Genomic DNA, 18,506 nt, shown 5'->3' with positions numbered 1-18,506 from the left:
AAAAAAAAAAAAGAAAAAAACAAGACTCGTATCCTTATTACATAGAACAATGGCCAGCACTGGCTTATACCTGTAATCCCAGCACTTTGAGAGACCAGAGGTGGAGGATCACTTGAGTCCGGGAATTCAAGACCAGCCTGGGCAACATGGCAAAACCTCATCTCCACAAAAAATTAGCTAGGCATGGTGGCACGCACCTGTAATCCCAGCTACTCAAGAGGCTAGTGGGAGAATAGCATGAAGCCAGGAGGGAGACACTGCAGTGAGCCAAGATCTCACCACTGCACTCCAGCAGTGAGCCACCATACTCAGCCCTAAAAATATTTTATAAACTGCCTTGAGAGTGCCTATGTTTCTTAAAACAGGTCCTTGATTTTAGAACCAAAAAAATGGCAGGGAAAATCCTCAGACTCACACCTCACTTCTAGCCCAACTATTCAGCTGGGAAACAAGAGATTACATCAGACTACATATAGAAGATGGTGGTATCAGGGTCAAACTCCAACAGGTATCTCAGTAGGGTTGAACCAACTTTTGCTGCAATCGATACTTGGCCCAAGTTTGAGAGAAAAAAATCCCACAATCACCTGAGAAACATACTTAGAACCTCAGGAGTCTTGCTGTACGCTGCTTCCCTTGGTAAGCCAATTCTGCATACGTGGGTAACACACATAGAGAAAACACGTATTTTATAGGTCAGTAAGCATTCTTCCTCTAGGAGAGGGAAAGAAATGAAGTGCTTTCTTTCATTACTACCACCACAAGTACTCACACAAAGACTGAGTCCCACAAAGCTCAGCTAATGAAAAGAGATCACCTGACCTCTTCAGACACAAGCAAATGAATTACTCATCTGCTGCCCAGGTTATAGCCATCCCTACCCCCGGGAGCAAAATCACAAACAGAGCCAGTTCACAACCTCAACCAAGCAGGCCACATTCCAGAGGCTGCTGGTTTGGACTCTGGTTTCCAGGGAAAAACGTGCCAGATGCAAATCAGTATCAAGCTCCCCAGATGGCTCACAAAAGCTGTTACCCCATAATGTAGCCAAGCATGGCTGGTGCCAGCCTCAGTTGTAAACCCCAGGGGAGGAGTGGAGGGGAGGCAGAAATGGAGTCATGAGGGTAAGGGCTCTGGGGACTGTGCGGTCACAAAGACAGCACAAATGGGAGCCCCCAGACCTGGTGACTCCCACCATGCCCTAGCAGGCCCTGCCCTGAGGACTCTGAAAAGCACCCATGATGGCAAAATGATATACTGCCTAGCCTTACCTCCAAATAAGGAAGGGGCCTAAGTGATCAACAGGAAGCTACCAAAATGAGTCTCTAGGCAGAGGAAGGCAGAGGGATACACGGGGAAGCCAGAAAAGGATGGGCTCAGACCTCAAGAGACCAGAGCCAAGACGGAGGAGTCATCACCAAAAGGAGGGCAAGTGACGAGCACGCCCCATTCTTACGAATGCTCAGTCCAGTGTAACATCCACCCAGCCTCCTCAGCAGGGAACCAGCTACAGCGGACCAAAATCTAGAGTGTTTCCAGAACACCACTCACTCTCACAGGCCCATACAAGAATACTCTGTAAGGCTGCCTACTTCCTCTAGGAATGTGAAGCAGTAATCGTTTTCCATGATGACTTTGTCACTTGTTTTCGCCCGGCCATCCTGGACTGCAAATAATCTTGGGCAGCCCCTTGTATCTGAAACTGACCCAGCTAATACAAACTGTCAGTTCCCAATCCATGGCTGAGTGAATGGCAGCAGGCCTTTACCTCAGAACTGGTGGCAAAAAGGTACGCGTGGTAGAGAATTCCGTATGCCTATAAAGTGCCAGTTTCCAGCATAAAACAGATTCCGAGGACACAGGAAGTAACACGTAAATTCCAACTCCTAGAAACTCCCTTCTTAGCAAGACACCCCCTTCTACCTCCAACCTCAAGCCAAATATATAAAGGTGCTTATTGAAAAAAACGGCCTTTGGTATACAACAGATTCAGTCTCCCCAGATGAGCGGTATGATGACATGTTCATAGAGACAGCGTGTCCTCAGGGCAGGCACTGCTGGGTGGCGCTGGGGAGCTCCCGGCTGCCGAGAGGCTTAAAGCCCACTCCCAGAGTGGATCTGCTGAGAGGGGATCACACCTTTATTACACACAAAATTCTCCCAGCATCTGAGGAGCTTCTCAAGCCCAAGCTGTGGACTTCATCGCAAAGCTCTACGGGCAAGGGTGGTTTTCCTCCACACAAGCAGGAAAACAACCCAGATGAAGGCATGTTTCCCAGCTCCAGTGACTGCACTGAGCCCGGTGCCCTCATGCGGGAGACCAAATGAACAGTCACAGCTTGCTTTGCCCCCAAGAGCAGGAGGGACATAGATATCTGGGTAATGATGCGTGATCCCACACATCAGTGGGAATGGGAGCGGCAAAGCAATGCTAATGGAGCCCTCCTCAAAACGAAATTGGAACTGGCACATGTAAGATGGTGATAGAAAAGGCTGGCTATGTGGAGAGGGGGTGGGGAATTCCAGAACATTCCAAAGGAATGTAGTTCTCTGTGGGAAAGGAAAGGAAAGAAACTGTCCTGTCTTTTCAGGAGTGAAGCCAAGGGAAGTAGCGGCAGCCAGGCGGCAAAGGCCGACAGCTCTCAGGTGCACGGGAAACGGCCTCACCTGCCACACACACCCCAAGGTGAGGGCTCACCCCGTGGGCGATACTGCAGGAAGCTCCAGGGATTTCTGGGAGTGGCAGGACAAGCAAGCTCACGTGTGGGTCTCAACCAGCCAGGCACACGGTGGCAGAAGAACGGAAAAGGAGGTGGTAGATACCAACGGCAGCCACCTCACTGGAAGGCAAATTCAAAAACGTCCACACAAGAAGTGGAGGCAGCCAAAGCCAAGAGAGGCTAACACAGAGTCCAAGAGAACAAGACGGGCAAACGGCACTAACAAGGTTCCGTGAGAAGTCGGGCAGGCTCAAAGGGAAAACAGAACAGCAAGGGCCAACAGCACCAGGACAGACACACCCATGAGCACCCTGAGCTGCTCGCCAGAGCGCAGGGAGGGGAGGGCACTGGGCCCTACCCAGAGAGTCCCCTGGAGGAATGGGGATGAGTGAAGGGAGAAGGAATGTTTCAGGGACATGCAGAGTCATCTCCCAGTAGGGGAACAAAGCCTTCTACCTTCCACCTGGGAGTGGGGCTGGTCTGAGTGGCTCCAGACCACAGACCTCTGAACAATGGTTGAAGGGAAGTAGACCATAGTTCCAGGTAAACAATGCATTTAACATCCACCCACGGGCATAAGAAGAGAACGGTGGCTGGGCATGGTGGCTCAAGCCTGTGATCCCAGCACTTTGGGAGGCACAGATGGGCAGATCATGAGGTCAAAAGATCGAGACCATCCATGCCAATATGGTGAAACCCTATCTCTACTAAAAAATACAAAAATTAGCTGGGCATGGTGGTGGGTGCCTGTAATCCCAGCTACTCGGGAGGCTGAAGCAGGAGAATCGCTTGAACCCAAGACGCATAGATTGTGGTGAGCCAAGACTGCGCCACTGCACTCCAGTCTGGTGACGGAGCAAGACTATATCTCAAAAAAAAGAAAAGAAAAGAGAACAGATTAGCCAGGCGTGGTGGTGCATGAGCCATAGTCCCAGCTACTAGGGAGGCTAAGGCGGGAGGATCACTCAAGCCCAGGAGGCGGAGGTTGCACTGCAGTGCCCCAGTGCCACTGCACTCCAGACCCTGCCTCAAAAAAAAAAAAAAAAAAAAAAGAATGAGTGGCATCATTAGGCGAAGACTTCACCAACAGTGGCAGCGACCAAGCAGAAACAAAACGCATAACTTACGAGCAATTCTGTGTAAGAGGGATCCTTTCAGTGGTGAGCTGAACTAAAAGAGCTCCAAGGAGCTCTAAATCTTCCCTCTTACAAGGCAGATGACATTTTCAGTATTTATAACTAATAAATAAAACCACCAAAACCACTTTCTGGTGAGTTATTTCTCAAAATAATTTTAATTTCTATTCTCATCCTCTCACACCCTACCCCCAAATACCAACTTCCTTCTCTGAAGCAGTATGCTGAACTCCAAGAAAGTTCCTAGAATGTTTGCCTGACCTCCTTGAGATTTCTGATTAAATGTGTCATAAAGACATGAACAGCACTCGGGGGAAATCCAACACTTCACTTCTTAGTTCAAGGGCCTGGCAAGAGAGCTAGGAACAATGAGCCTTTTTTAAAGACATAGATTTCAAGGCCATGTGCGGTGGCTCATGCCTCTAATCCCAGCACTTTGAGAAGTTGAGGTGGGAGGATCACTTTGAGCTTAGGAGATGGAAATCAGCCTGGCAATATGGCAAAACCCCATCTCTACAAAAAAACACAAAAATTAGCCAGGCACGGTGGCAGGTGCCTGTAATCCTAGCTACTTGGGAGGCTGAGGCAAGAGAATCACTTGAACCCGGGGAAGGGGTAGAGGTTGCGGTGAGCTGAGATGGCACCACTGCATTCCAGCCTGGGTGACAGAAAGGAAAGGAAAGAAAAAAGAAAGGAAGGAAGGGAGGGAGGGAAGGAGGGAGGGAGGGAGGGAGGGAAGAGAGAAGCCATTATTATTCTATGTCTCTGCTGTTTGCGGTTGAACCTAAGCCCAACTAACATACACACTTACAAGAATGGTCTCCCAATGACAAGTCTTTCCTGGGGCTTAGCCCAGGACACAATGTAATTACCAAAGATTTTCTGAAGCAATCTTAGAATGACAGGACAACCTTTCCTAGAACGTGATGAAACAGTTTCATTATTTTAGCCACACAACATTTGTTTTCCTTCTAAATATTTTAGTAACATGCTAAATACAGATTGAATCTAGCTACCGGGAAAAAAAAAAAAAAAAGGTAAGAGAAAATGCATGCAGCCTCCCAGAGCCAACAATCAGGGCCTACATTCCACAGGGCAGCAGATCTGCTGCCTGGGTAAGGCGGCACCATGGCAACAGTTAGGTTGCTAGGAAACAGAGAGAGGATAACCCCAGGAGGGGCAGCTTCTACAGCAGGTCCTGCATTCAGGCATTTCTCAGAGGAATTCTCCCTAAGAGCAGGAGATAATGCAATGCACTCAACACTAACTACTCAAACAGCTAATGGCCACAAATATCTTCTATGGCAAAGAGCACTTGTTTCTTCTTCATAGATAATCCTGCTTTTGGAAAACAGTCTGCACAGCAGAATAGAAACACAGCTCACTGAATAATTCAGAATAGCATTCACTCAGAGGTAGTCTGCCTTGATTTGGAGGAAATAAGGTCAAGAGTCCTCTTATCACATAAGAAATCAGTGGCAATAAAGCTCTTAAGCTCACTAGGCTGACATCCCATCACCCCTGGCCTCAATAAACTGTTAAGACAAAGGTCCTTTCTTCCCTGCTTCTCCTCTGCCGCTACTGCCTTGCTTCTTAATTTTCCTCGCAAGCAGATCATTCCAGGGCAGGACATCTGTCTACACAGAGAAGGCAATAGAGTCCTGAGGGAAATTACCTTGTGCAGTAAGACTGAGATTGGGGGCAAGAATGCAGTCTTCTCAGATTGTACAAGAGTGATGCAATGGAGGCTTAATTAATTTGGGGAAATTCCTAACCAGTTCATTCCAGGGCACTGTGGTCCAACAGAAACTCCTAACAAAGCTTTTCTTTCAAAGCATCAGCATATCAGATGATGACCAAAGAAGAACTTAAATCACCTTACATAAGATTACACAGCAATCCACAACCGTGAAAAATTGAGCCCCTGGCAGGACAGTCCAGATTCCAGCAGGTGGGCAAGCAGAGGCAGGGGACAGAGGTGGCCTCTGCATGCTCCCAATCAAGAAAGCTCCGCTGCAGACCCAGCGTGCTGCACGGCAGTCGGTGCGGGCACCCACACAAACTGGCGTTGGCTCCCACACTGAGCCCTGCTAACCAGCTGACTGGTCTCTGCACATGTGTAGAAGATAATCATATGCTAAAAAATATTTAATTTCAAAATATTTCTCCCTAAGGAAATTCAGTATTCTGAACTTGTCTCATATACTGTTTACTACCTAAAAAGTTCCAGATATGGCCAGGCGAGGTGGCTCACACCTATAATCCCAGCACTTTGGGAGGCCCAGGCAGGCGGACCACGAGGTCAAGAGATCGAGAACATCCTGGCTAACATGGTGAAACCTCCCCTCTACTAAAAATACAAAAAATTAGCGGCACGTGGTGGCACATGCCTGTAGTTCCAGCTACTCGGGAGGCTGAGGGAGGAGAATCACTTGAATCCAGGAGGCAGAGGTTGCAGTGAGCCAAGATCACGCCACTGCATTCCAGCCCAGGCAACAAAAGCGAACGCCATCTCAAATAACAAAAAAAAAAGTTCCAGATATGTGTGAGTCTACTATAAAGGTCACTTTTGGCTTACTTCAGTTAATACTTTATAGGAATACTGCCTTCAATTGAAATCTAAAATGTTCAGAACACAGCATAGGTCATGGCAGGATATTAGACTGTCCCAAAATTCCAATTTAGTTGCTTTCACCACAGAAGGCTGATGTGAGAATTAAATGAATTAATGTTCAACAAAAAGCAGAACGGGCCAGGCTCAGTGGCTCACACATGTAACCAGCACTTCAGGAGGCCGAGGCAGGCATATCACCTGTGCTCAGGAGCTCAAGACCAGCCTGGGCAACATGGTGAAACCCCAACTCTACTAAAAATACAAAAAATGGCCGGGTACGGTAGCTTGCACCTGTAATTCCAGCACTTTGGGAGGCTGAAAAGGGTGAATCACTAGAGGTCAGGAGTTTGAGACCAGCCTGGCCCACATACCAAAACCCGGTTTCTACTAAAAATACCAAAACCAAACAAATAAAAAAGAAATAGCCAGGCATGGCGGCGCACACCGGTGGTCCCAGCTACTCAGGAGGCTGAGGCAGGAGAATCACTTGAGCCCGGGAGGCAGAGGCTGCAGTGAGCCGAGACTGTGCCACTGCACACTGGCCTGGGTGTCAGAGCAAGACTCTGTCTCAAAAAAAGCAGAATATCTCTGTATGGGTTAGCTATTATAATATCTGCAGTTTCTGCAAATCAGCTAAACCAGTGGCTCTCAAAGTGTGGTCCAGAACCCTGAGGGTCCCAGGGACTCTTTCAGGGGGTCTGTGAGGGCAAAATCCTCATAACAATAAAACCAAGACATCAGTTGCCATTTCGCTCACTCCCAAATGTCCAATCCAGTTTCTACGGAGGTATGTGACGTGACATTGCAACAGACTGAGAACACAAGCAGCTAAGGACTCGGCAGGTGTTAAAAAGACTGCAGAAATGTCTGACAGGCCACTTGCTAAATACCTGTGTTTAGGAAAATATTTTTTCATTAAAAATGTAATGCGTACAATAAAAACATACACATGTTAACATATAATGGGTTTATCAACATTTCAAAGCATTAACTTTTAAACATTGCCAATTTAATTTATAAAACAGTAAATACTGATAGATACAGTCCATGTAAACAAAACTCTTTGGGGTCCTCAATAACAACTATAGGGATCCTGCAACCAAAAGTTTGAGAGTCTCCAAGCTAAACATTTAGAGAACCAACTTCTGAAACCAAAAGACGGGGGGCTAATTTCCTCAACTTACAGCTGCTTCCCTTTTCAGATTTACCTCAAATCAGAGCCACCAGGAACATCCAAGTTACATTAAGCTCCCCGGTCTTGATCACTACATAGAACCCTCCCCAACAGGTTTGGGAGGGGCAGGTCCCAAACTATCATAAACTATTATAAAAGTCAACACTTCACTTGCACCCAAAGTCACTCTTAATTTCTCAACTCCTAAAAACAATCTCTTAAAATTAATTTCAGAAAAATAAAAGATAATATTCTATCTAATCATGACCAAGACTCAGCACTATTAAGCAATTAAGTTTCAGGCACACTAGCCTATACTTCGCCAGCTGAAGTCTCCATGGGTACACCTCACGGCACCCATCCATGATGAGTACCTGTCACGTGCCAAAACTGCGCCACGTGCTGCAGACACAGCAAGCAATCAAGACAACCACACGTCACAACGCCAGGTAGTGGTGAGTGCTACAAATAAAGCGAGGTGAGGCGGGGCAGCTATTTCAGACTGATGAGTGGGGAACTCAGACAAGGCAACATCAAGCAGAGACCTGAATGCATAGAGAAAGGAAGCCCCATGGGTTACCCAGGGAGGAAGATGATCCAGGGAGGTGGAATTCAAAATGGAAAATCTCTGAACACCAACAAGGAAGGGGCCAGGAGGCTAGACAGCAACCCAGACAGGAGAGAGGGAGAGGTGCTGAGAGGTGGCCAAGCACCATGTGACAGGTGACCCTGCCGACACCCTCTTTTTATTCCTAGTGTTATAGGAAGTCACATGGCCCTCTGGTATCAATGCCTGAAGAATGGACCTACACGCGCGAAACAGCATCCCATTACAGCTGCTGAAAGAGTCGTAAGTAACACGACTAACGCTGGGCAAAAGAACTTTTTCTACATCTTCTTCAATCTTAGTCATGATGTTTCCTCTCATGTAAATAATTGTTCAAAGGCAGAATCTGTCCAAATGTGGCGAGAATTTACAATTTTTAAATGTACAAGTCTCACTAGAATTCACCTCAAACTTTATTAAATGTTGATGTCCATCAATAGGGATTAAATAGACACATCCATACAATGAAATACTCAGCTGGGAAGTGGGAAGAGATTAAGGAGACCCTACAACCAAGGGCAATGTGGCGTACCAGGATGCCAAGGAACCAAAAACTGAGATTAGTGGAAAAACTGGTAAAAATCCAAATAAAGTTTGCAATCTAGCTAGCGACAGTATCCTGATACTAATTTCTGGCTTTTGGCAAATGTACCATACTTATGTAACACATTAACAGTAGAGAAAGCTGGGTGACTACCTTTGTAACTTTTCTGTAAATCTAAAACATCTCAAATTTTTAAAAAAATTAATTAAATCTATCTGTGTTCGCATGAAATGACCTCTAGAATGTATCATTTAAGAAAACAAAAGGAGAAATACAAAGAAAGCAGTAACGTATTTTACTCCTACAGCTAGTGCTCGACTTACGACCACAATTGGTTCCGACAGACTGGTCGTAACACGATTGGGTCGTAAGTTGAGTAGGCTATATGCATGCGGAGATGGCAGTGCTGCCAGAAGCTGGTCCGCACTGTCGTATGCCCAGCTGGGCAACGTTTGCACTGCCAGACGCGGAGCAGTCGTGGCTAGCGACTGTGGTCGTAAAGTCGAATGGTCATAAGTTGCATAGGTCGTAAGTCGATCAATACCTGTAACAAATTGGCAAAATTTCAGGTTTTAACAGTATCAAATGTTAACAAGGGCATGCAGTAACTGGAAATTGAACATGTTATGGGAATGGTAACTGTCAAAACCATTTTGGAGAGCAATTCTACAACTGCTAGTTACTTCACAACTTAGCAATTCTGCTCTTAGACATATCCCCTAGAGAAATGCTTTCCATGTACACAAGGAGACAGGTACAACAATTTTTATAGAAGCAGGCTGTTTGTAACAGAAAAAAAACTAGAAATTATCTAAATGTCTATTACTAGAATAGAAATAATATAGGCCGGGCATGGTGGCTCACACCTGTAATCCCAGCACTTTGGGAGGCCGAGGTGGGCAGATCACCTGAGGTCAGGAGGCTGAGACCAGCCTGACCAACATGGTGAAATCCCGTCTCTACTAAAACTACAAAAATTAGCCAGGCGTGGTAGCGTGCGTCCGTAATCCCAGCTACTCGGGGGTGCTGAGGCAAGAGAATCGCTTTAACTCAGGAGTTGGAGGTTGCAGTGAGCCAAGATCACACCACTGCGCTCCAGCCTGGGCAACAGAGCAAGACTCCACCTCAAAACAAAACAAAAAAAAGATATAAATGGAATACTATATTGTGGGGAACTTTCCAGTAAAAAACAGAAAGTCTTCTAGACAAATTCTAAAAGCTGTAACAGTGATCTACACGTTTTCAACATCGATAAACCTCCCTAGGAGAACAAAAAAACTAACCCAAAAATATACAGTGGTCTCTCTTTAACCATAGCTTCCCGTTCTACGGTTTCGGTTACCCATGGTCAAACATGGTCTGAAAATGTATTCTGAGAGAGAGGCCACCTTCACATAATTTTTATGATATGATATTGTTTTAATTGATCTGTGTGACTAGTTGTTAATCCCTTACTGTGCCCAATTTATAAACTAAACTTGATCACAGGATGTATGCATAGGAAAAAACATAGTATATATAAATAAGATTTGGTCACATCCACTGCTTCTGGCATCCCCTGGGGGTCTTGGAAGAACTATCCCCCAAGGATAAAGGGAAAGACTATTGTATACGATCTTTGCAAAATGTCTACAATATCCACAACAATACTATATACACACTGCTGAAGCTTCCAGTTACATGTATGGAAGTCAAAAGACCTACGGGACATGAAAAACATGTCCAGGAAGGTGGCTGACTATGGGGGCAGCTGGGCCATCAGGTTCCACTTCTTAACCTGGGTGTTGTATACACACGTGTTCATGGTAATCACGCTTCCACTTTTCAAATGTTTCACAATTTAAGGAGCAACGAGCAAGACAGTCGGTAGAATATACTACTATTCGTGTTAAAAAAGGCAGAAGGAACTCGCACATGGTATATACCTCTGCAAGCTTCTCAGGGAGCTGCTACCAGGGTGCCTGGGGACACCAGTGGCAGGGACAAACTCCATTCCACTGATTGACCTTGCTTCCCACATCCATCTATTACCTAACAGCTCACCTCCATTTACAGTTGGGGAAACCAAACTAGGGGTCTGGAACAGACAACCTCAGGCCCAGGGTTAGTGATGACAGGTCTAGATCCAAGCGTTCAGGTTACCAGGAACCAGCTCTGATCTGCTGGGCTGCTCTGATGTCAAGACCACCTACAGCTAAACCTAGTTTGGCTACCTAGAGCATGAACTGCCTGCCAACTTCCTCCTAACTGCTGTCTACCTACCCTTGCTTGTTTTCCTGACTCACTAATTATACCCAGCATATGTTTTTAATAAGTCCATTTAATTTTGTGAAACTCACAACATCCTTTGAAATGAAAGATGCCAAAGGAAATCCCAAAAGCAAGAGCAGAAAATGGGTCACTGTGCTGGTGGAACAGATATTGACAATACATTATTTTTATTAGTGGTACAGCAACAAACAGTACTAACTAAGCCCTTTCCTGCAATACCATAATTTATTAAAGTTAAACAGCAACCCAGTGAAATAGGTATGATTAATGCCACTTTACAAATGATGAAATACAGGAGAGTTTACACAACTTGCCCAAGGTCGTACAGCTACTGTCAGCAATGAGATAATGTGAAACTTCCACTCCACATTATCATCCCGTCCCAACATACAGAATTACAAATGCCACGAAGTTATTTTTTGGAACTTCATGTAATAAAAAATAAAGCCATGAGCACTTCTGCAGCAGCCAATATCTTCAACCCACTGTATTTATCATCATTGTTCTAAAGCCTTTTAAAAAAAAAAAAAAAAAAAGCCAGGTGTGGTGACTCATGCCTGTAATCCTAGCACTTTGGGAGGCCAGGCAGGCGGATCACTTGAGGTCAGGAGTTTGAGACCAGCCTGGCCAACATGGTGAAACCCCATCTCTACTAAAAGTACAAAAATTAGCCAGGTGTGATGGCAAACACCTATAATCCCAGGTACCTGGATAGCTGAGGTATGAGAATTGCTTGAACCCAGAAAGCAGAAGTTGCAGTGAGCCAAGATTGCACCACTGCACTCCAGCATAGGTAAAAGAGCAAGACCCTGTCTCAAAAAAAAAAGAAAAATGCAAACAGGGCAATGTAATTCTAATTAGTACTCTCTTCCATTGATCTATTGATCTGAAGAATATCCAGACCCTCCTTCCTGGTGGCAGAACCAAAAACGAGCCAGAAAGCAAGGCTTACAGCCTGGTAGCCAGTAATCTAGAATCCCATGCTAGAAAACTGCTTCAAAAGCTGCCATGCACACCTGTCCAAGTGGCTTTGGTCTTGACCTTGAGAATGTCCTAAGCATGCCTCATTAGGTGCTGTCCCAGCCAGCAACACCCTGCCCCACTGTTCCACTTCCCCACAGCTGCCTGGACAACCCATGGCTTTACTCACCAAGAAAATAGAGGACCAAGTTCTCCTTTCCCTCATCTAGAAAATGCCACACCAATCAATCCAACACACTTCAACTCTCAGAGTATGCACTCAACCTGTCAGGGCCAGGCGCAGTGGATCATGCCTGTAATCCCAGCACTTTGGGAGGCCAAGGCAGATGGATTACTTGAGGTCCGGAGTTCAAGACCAGCCTGACCAACATGGCAAAATCCCATATCTACTAAATATGCAAAAAGTAGCCAGTGTGGTGGTAGGCACCTATAATCCTAGCTACTCGGGGGGCTGAGTCAGGAGAATCGCTTGAACCCAGGCAGCGGGGGTTGCAGTGAGCTGAGATTGCGCCAGTGCACTCCAGCCTGGGCCACAGAGCGAGACTCAATCTCAAAAACAACCTGTTAGGCTTTTCCCTTTCAGATGCCTCTTGAGAGCTGCTCTCCTCTCTCCTTTGTTCTGCCTATTAAACTTTCTGCTCCAAAACAAAACATCCTGTCATATGTAGTACAAGGACATGACAAACCACTGGGTTTATTAAAACAAACTCTTCTTTTTTTTTTTGAGACGGAGTTTCGCTCTTGTTACCCAGGCTGGAGTGCAATGGCGTGATCTCGGCTCACCGCAACCTCCGCCTCCTGGGTTCAGGCAATTCTCCTGCCTCAGCCTCCTGAATAGCTGGGATTACAGGCATGCGCCACTGTGCCCAGCTGATTTTTTGTATTTTTAGTAGAGACGGGGTTTCACCATGTTGACCAGGATGGTCTCGATCTCTTGACCTCGTGATCCACCCGCCTCGGCCTCCCAAAGTGCTGGGATTACAGGCGTGAGCCACCGTGCCCGGCCCAAAACAAACTCTTCTTTCTTCAGGAATTAATCTCTGTTTTCACAGAATAAAACTGATTTACTATTGATAAACAGGAAATTTATCCAAAATCCCTGGTGGGCCAAGACCTGAAGTTCCTACAAATATTCAGCAGGTCAGGCTATCAACTCATATCTTACTGAAAGAATATACATAACACCTTCTAGCATCCCCAGAAAATGCACCTGTCTTAGTGTGGGGTAGGTAACATTCAGCTGGCTAGCCACCACACAGCTGACAGCTATCAGGGCATCTAAGCTTCAGGGGGCACCTGCCACATCCCAGGCATCATCCCTCATGCCTTACACCTAGCTCATGAACATGCTCCTTTTTCCACCAGAGGACTCACCCAACAGCATACCCTCCATGATCCCATGTGCAAAAGTTCGAAACTGCAGCCTTTACATCCATAGTGTTCAATGGTTAACAAAGTTGTTTCCTTTCGGACAAGTAGGACAGGGCAGTAAATGGGTGAATAGGGGCCTCTGGATGCTACTGCTCTGCTCCCCAACCTCAGGGGCTGCTGACACTGATGGACTCACTTTGTGGTAATTGATCAAGTTGTCCACTTAATTGTCCATGTATGTAACTTCCACTAAGTTTTTAAAAGTTAAGAGGTCCGTGTTGACAGAGGGATATGAAAGGAGCGAGCACTGTGGAGTCTTGGGTTCTGGTCCTAGCATCCCCAGTAAATGGTCTACGATTTGGGAGAGTCACCTCTGGGCACCTCCAAGTCTTCATTCCTTACAAAAGGTTAAACTAGATGCCTCCAATTCTCTCACAGTGCCATGGCTTCACTTTCACTTTTATGTGGGGAAAAGGAGGGGCAACAGGATGGGTAGAAAAGTCACTGAAAAGCAAGTGTCTCTATCACCAAGATATCACTGAAACACAAAACACAAAGCCCGTCCACATTCAGGGTGGCATCTGTACTACAACAGTGTCACCAAGGAAGTTCTAAGTGCCTCCCAGGCAGCAGACGATGGCTGTAGTCACCAGGCACTTTCACTAACAAAACTCATTATCATGTCTAGAAATGTTAGGAGTAACATTTCCAAAAAAACCACAAAGGGGCCAGAGCTGTTAGGGCCAGGCAGCATTCCAACACTGTTATCAGCACTGACTTTGGTCTAATCCTAAAGGCAGGACAGCAAAGTTAGACCAAGGCCATGACAATACCTCCCATTTACCCAAGTGTTCAGGGAAGAGGATCACTTGGTTAACTAAATATTGTGGTTAACCATAAGTCCACATACATACATATATATATATATGCATGCCAGAGGTAGATTTTATATTTTCCAAACAAAATTAAGTCCCTTTTGGGTGATGAGTGAATCAGAACTCTTAAGGGTCTTGTGAGGAGTGACTCAACGTCAACAAGAACAATGGATATTGTAAAAAGAAGAAAACATTGCTCTGAATCAATATTAAAAATGCAGAGACTAGCATTAGTTTATTATCCAGACCATGGAATAATAGCAGTACAAACTTGACTACAAAACCAAAATGGAGGCCAGGCACAGTGGCTCACGCCTGTAATCACAGCACTTTGGAGGCTGAGGTGGGTGGATCACAAGGTCAAGAGTTTGAGACCAGCCTGACCAACATGGTGAAAGTCCGTCTGAACTAAAAATACAAAAAATTAGCCAGGTGTGGTAGCACACACCTGTAATCCCAGCTACTCAGGAGGCTGAGGCAGGAGAATCGCTTGAACCCAGGAGGCACAAGTTGCAGCGAGCCAAGATCATGCCACTGCAGTCCAGCCTGGGGGACAGAGCAAGACTGTCTCAAAAAAAAAAAAAAAAAAAAAAAAAAAAAAAAAAAAAAAAAAAAAAAAAAAAAAAAAAGAAAGAAAGAAAGAAATTGAGATTGGGAAAGCTATAGATCAGATTTACGACCCTTCAGTGAGCTATTATCTGCAAGACACCCAGACTTGGGATTCTCTCTATATAAAAATTAAGATCCAGCTCCACAACTATGAAACAATAGAATTTTGATAACTACTCAACCTCACTTCTTCCCCTTTACCATGATTTAAAGTAGGTGAAGATGTAACGTTAAGAGCTAGGGAATAGGCTGGGCACAGTGGCTCACGCCTGTAATCCCAGCACTTTGGGAGGCTGAGGTGGGTGGATCACTTGAGGTCAGGAGTTGAAGACCAGCCTGGCCAACATGGCAAAACCCTGTCTCTACTAAAAATACAAAAAGTACCTGGGATTGTTCTCTAGTGGATTCCAAATATAAAAAAATAAAATAAAAAAGTACATGGGCATGGTGGTGGGTGCCTGTAATCCCAGTTACTCAGGAGGCTGAGGCAAGAGAATCGCTTGAACCTGGGAGGCAGAGGTTGCAGTGAACCGAGATTGCGCCACTGCACTCCAGCCTGGGCAATAGAGTGAGACTCAGTCCCACGAAAAAAAAAGAGCTACAGAATAGAGAATGGTCATGGTGACACAGGAGGGCAAGGGGGGTCTCTTCTAATTGCAGGAAGGCAGTGCAGCTGGTTCACAGGTGCTACCTTGACAACCGGCAGTGATTTTAGCAACCATCAGTACTATTTTAGGACAATAAATAGGTCAAATATGCACAGCTTTCTCATGTACTTACATTTTCCTAAAATAAAGGACACTGTTAAAACTGGCCAATAAGGCTGGGCACAGTGGCTCACGCATGTAATCTCAGCACTTTGGGAGGCCGAGGTAGGTGGATCACCTGAGGTCAGGAGTTCGAGACCAGCCTGGCCAACATAGCAAAACCCCGTCTCTACTAAAAATACAAAAATTAGTTGGGTGTGGTGGTGCACACCTGTAATCCCAGGTACTTGGGAGGCTGAAGCTGGAGAATCACTTGAACCCAGAAGGCGAAGATTGCAGTGAGCCAAGGCTGAGCCATTGTACTCCAGCCTGGACAACAGGCGTGAAACTCCCCGTCTCAAAAGAAAAAAATGCCCCCCCCCCAAAAAAAAGAGTGGCCAAGAGTATGTAAAACTTTTATTTTACAGGTGGGGTCTCGCTATGTGGCCCAGGCTGATCTCCAACTCCTAGGCTCAAACAATCCTCCCACCTCAGTCTCCCAAAGTGCTGGGATTACAGGCATGAACCATCACGCTCCCATGCAAGACATTTTAAAGCAAGTGAAATGAGGACTCCATGGCAAAGTAACTGGACCACAAAACCCTATATTACCTTCAATACCTATAAGGATTACACTCTAATTTTTTTATCTTGCCCAAATTCCTATCTAAGAAGTTTAGGGAGTCATGCCCTACAAACCATACGTTCTCATCAGATAGGTTTTATTTGACCTTATATATCGTGACTTACTTTCCAATCTGACTCTGACATAACATTATGAGACAAGGAAAAAAAGAATCAAAATATCTAATTCCAAAATATATTTCCTTGACATACCTGGAAATTGACTTGCAAACTCTCTTGTGGGAAAAATACACATTCTATGGAGAATCACCTTTCCCATTTCCTTCCTTCTTTCCAGATCCAGGAGACAATCAGCTAAGAGCCAGGCACTCTTTTAAGTCTGATAAGAAACATTTTACAACCTGCTTTCTCTAAACTCTGCTATCTGAGAGTTTCCTCTGCACAATAAGACTTAGTCTCCACAGTCCTTTATCTTAACCTGAATATTTCCTATTGATCCCAGGTTCTTCAGATAAACTCAACCGCCAACTAGAAAACGTTTACATTCACCTGTGACCTGGAAGTCCCCGCTTTGAGTTGTCCTGCCTTTCTGAAGAAACCAATGGGTTTTTTTTTGTTTTTTGTTTTAAGATGGAGTCTCATTCTCTTGCCCAGGCTGGAGAGCAGTGGTGCGAAATTGGCTCACTGCAACCTCCGCCTCCGGGTTCAAGCGATTCTCCTGCTTCAACCTCCCGAGAAGCTGTAATTACAGAGACGCACCACCAGGCCAGGCTAATTTTTGTATTTTTTAGTAGAGAAGGGGTTTCACCACTTTGGTCTGTCTGGTCTCGAACTCCTGACTTCAGATGATCCACCCGTCTTGGCCTCCCAAAGTGCCGGGATTTACAGGCGTGAGCCACCACGCGCGGCCAATATATTTCTTAAATGTATTTGATGTCTCATGTCTCCCTAAAATACATAAAACCAAGCTGTGCCCAGACCACCTTGGGCACATGTTCTCAGGACCTCTTGAGGGCTGTCACGGGCCATGATCACTCATATTTGACTCAGAGTAAGTCTCTAAAAATATTTTACAAAGTTTGACTAGTTTTGTCAACACCTAGAATCCAGAGTAAATACATAAGCAAACATCAACATACATGATACACGTGTGCTTCCTGCAGCTTCGCTACCCTTTTACAAACAGGCAACTGAAGCCAACGGCCACAGTGTCCTGCGGGACCGGGCTCCAGCCCACCTGGATCACGTGCGCCTTGCACAGGCACAACACAGCTGCCCAAGGGGTCACCCTACAAGAACCACTCCCACAGTTGGAAGGGCTGCCTGACGGAAGGCCCCGGAGGACCCAGCCGCGCAGGAACCCACTCGGGCCCCGAAGGAGATGCCGCCCAGGGCCTGGGACGCCCTCCCAGGGATGTTTCCGCAGTCTGCCCCCCGCAGCCCCCGGCCGCCCTGACAGAGAAAGCCGGAGAACGCGCCTGCGCAGTGCGCGCCCCCTCGCCATCTGGGCCGGGGGAGCTGAGGAGCCAGGCCAGGCACAGCCCACTCTGGGGCCGATGGACGCTGCGAAGCACTTCCTCCACAGGCTGAGGGTCCAAGCTTACCCGCGCCCAAGAGGCTGGCCAGGAGGAAAAGAGCGTACATCGCACCGTCTGACTCCGCAGTCTGCAATGCAGAGTGTCAGCTGATCCCCAGCAGATATAAATCTGCCCAGCCCGGATGCCGTCCAGTGCGCAGGCGCAAACCCCGCCCCGGCCGGGCCTGCCCCGGCTCACCCGCACCCTGACTCAGCGCCGCTTAGGGCGCCTGCGCGAAGAAGGCCAGCTAGGGAGGGGCAATGGGAGGAGCGAAGGGAAGGGGGATGGGGAAAAGGGAGGAAGAACTTGGAGAAAGGGAAGGGAAAGGTCATAAAAGGAAAACCCTACTAATTGAATAGGTCAGAGATTATATATGTAAAATAACTTTTTAAATCTTAAATAATATCCTGGCGCGGTGGCTCACGTCTGTAATCCCAGCACTTTGGAAGGCTGAGGTAGGTGGATCACCTGAGGTCCGGAGTTCAAGACCAGCCTGACCAACTTGGAGAAACTTGCCTCTACTAAAAATACAAACTCAGCCGGGCGTGGTGGCGCATCGCATGCCTATAATCCCAGCTACTCGGGAGGCTGAAACAGGAGAATCGCTTGAACCCGGGAGGCGGAGGTTGCGGTGAGCCGAGATCGCGCCATTGCACTCCAGCCTGGGTAACAAGAGTGAAACTCCGTCTCAAAAAA

At 46.4% G+C, this 18,506-nt stretch overlaps 1 protein-coding gene and 1 non-coding gene across 4 annotated transcripts in view; both read right to left on the bottom strand.

Annotated features, from left to right (window-relative positions):
* The window catches only part of LOC108318083 (prosaposin), a 36,712-nt gene extending 18,686 nt beyond the window's left edge, over positions 1–18,026 (bottom strand). For all 3 annotated transcript variants that reach the window (XM_017548836.2, XM_017548837.2, XM_017548838.2), the window contains exon 1: positions 17,838–18,026. In XM_017548836.2, the coding sequence (XP_017404325.1) occupies positions 17,838–17,877 (40 nt within the window). In that variant the 5' untranslated portion in view covers positions 17,878–18,026. The remainder of the gene's footprint in view (positions 1–17,837) is intronic.
* Positions 9,966–10,025, bottom strand: LOC119474157. Its single transcript, XR_005203450.1, has one exon. It is a non-coding gene; the product is annotated as a U7 small nuclear RNA (small nuclear RNA).
* Positions 18,027–18,506: the final 480 nt, after the last annotated feature.

This window comes from Cebus imitator, unplaced genomic scaffold, assembly GCF_001604975.1.
Source record: "Cebus imitator isolate Cc_AM_T3 unplaced genomic scaffold, Cebus_imitator-1.0 Scaffold215, whole genome shotgun sequence".
Classification (NCBI taxonomy): Eukaryota; Metazoa; Chordata; class Mammalia; order Primates; family Cebidae; genus Cebus; species Cebus imitator.
Note: the sequence above shows the minus strand (reverse complement) of the source record. Positions and strands in the feature narration are given on the sequence as shown.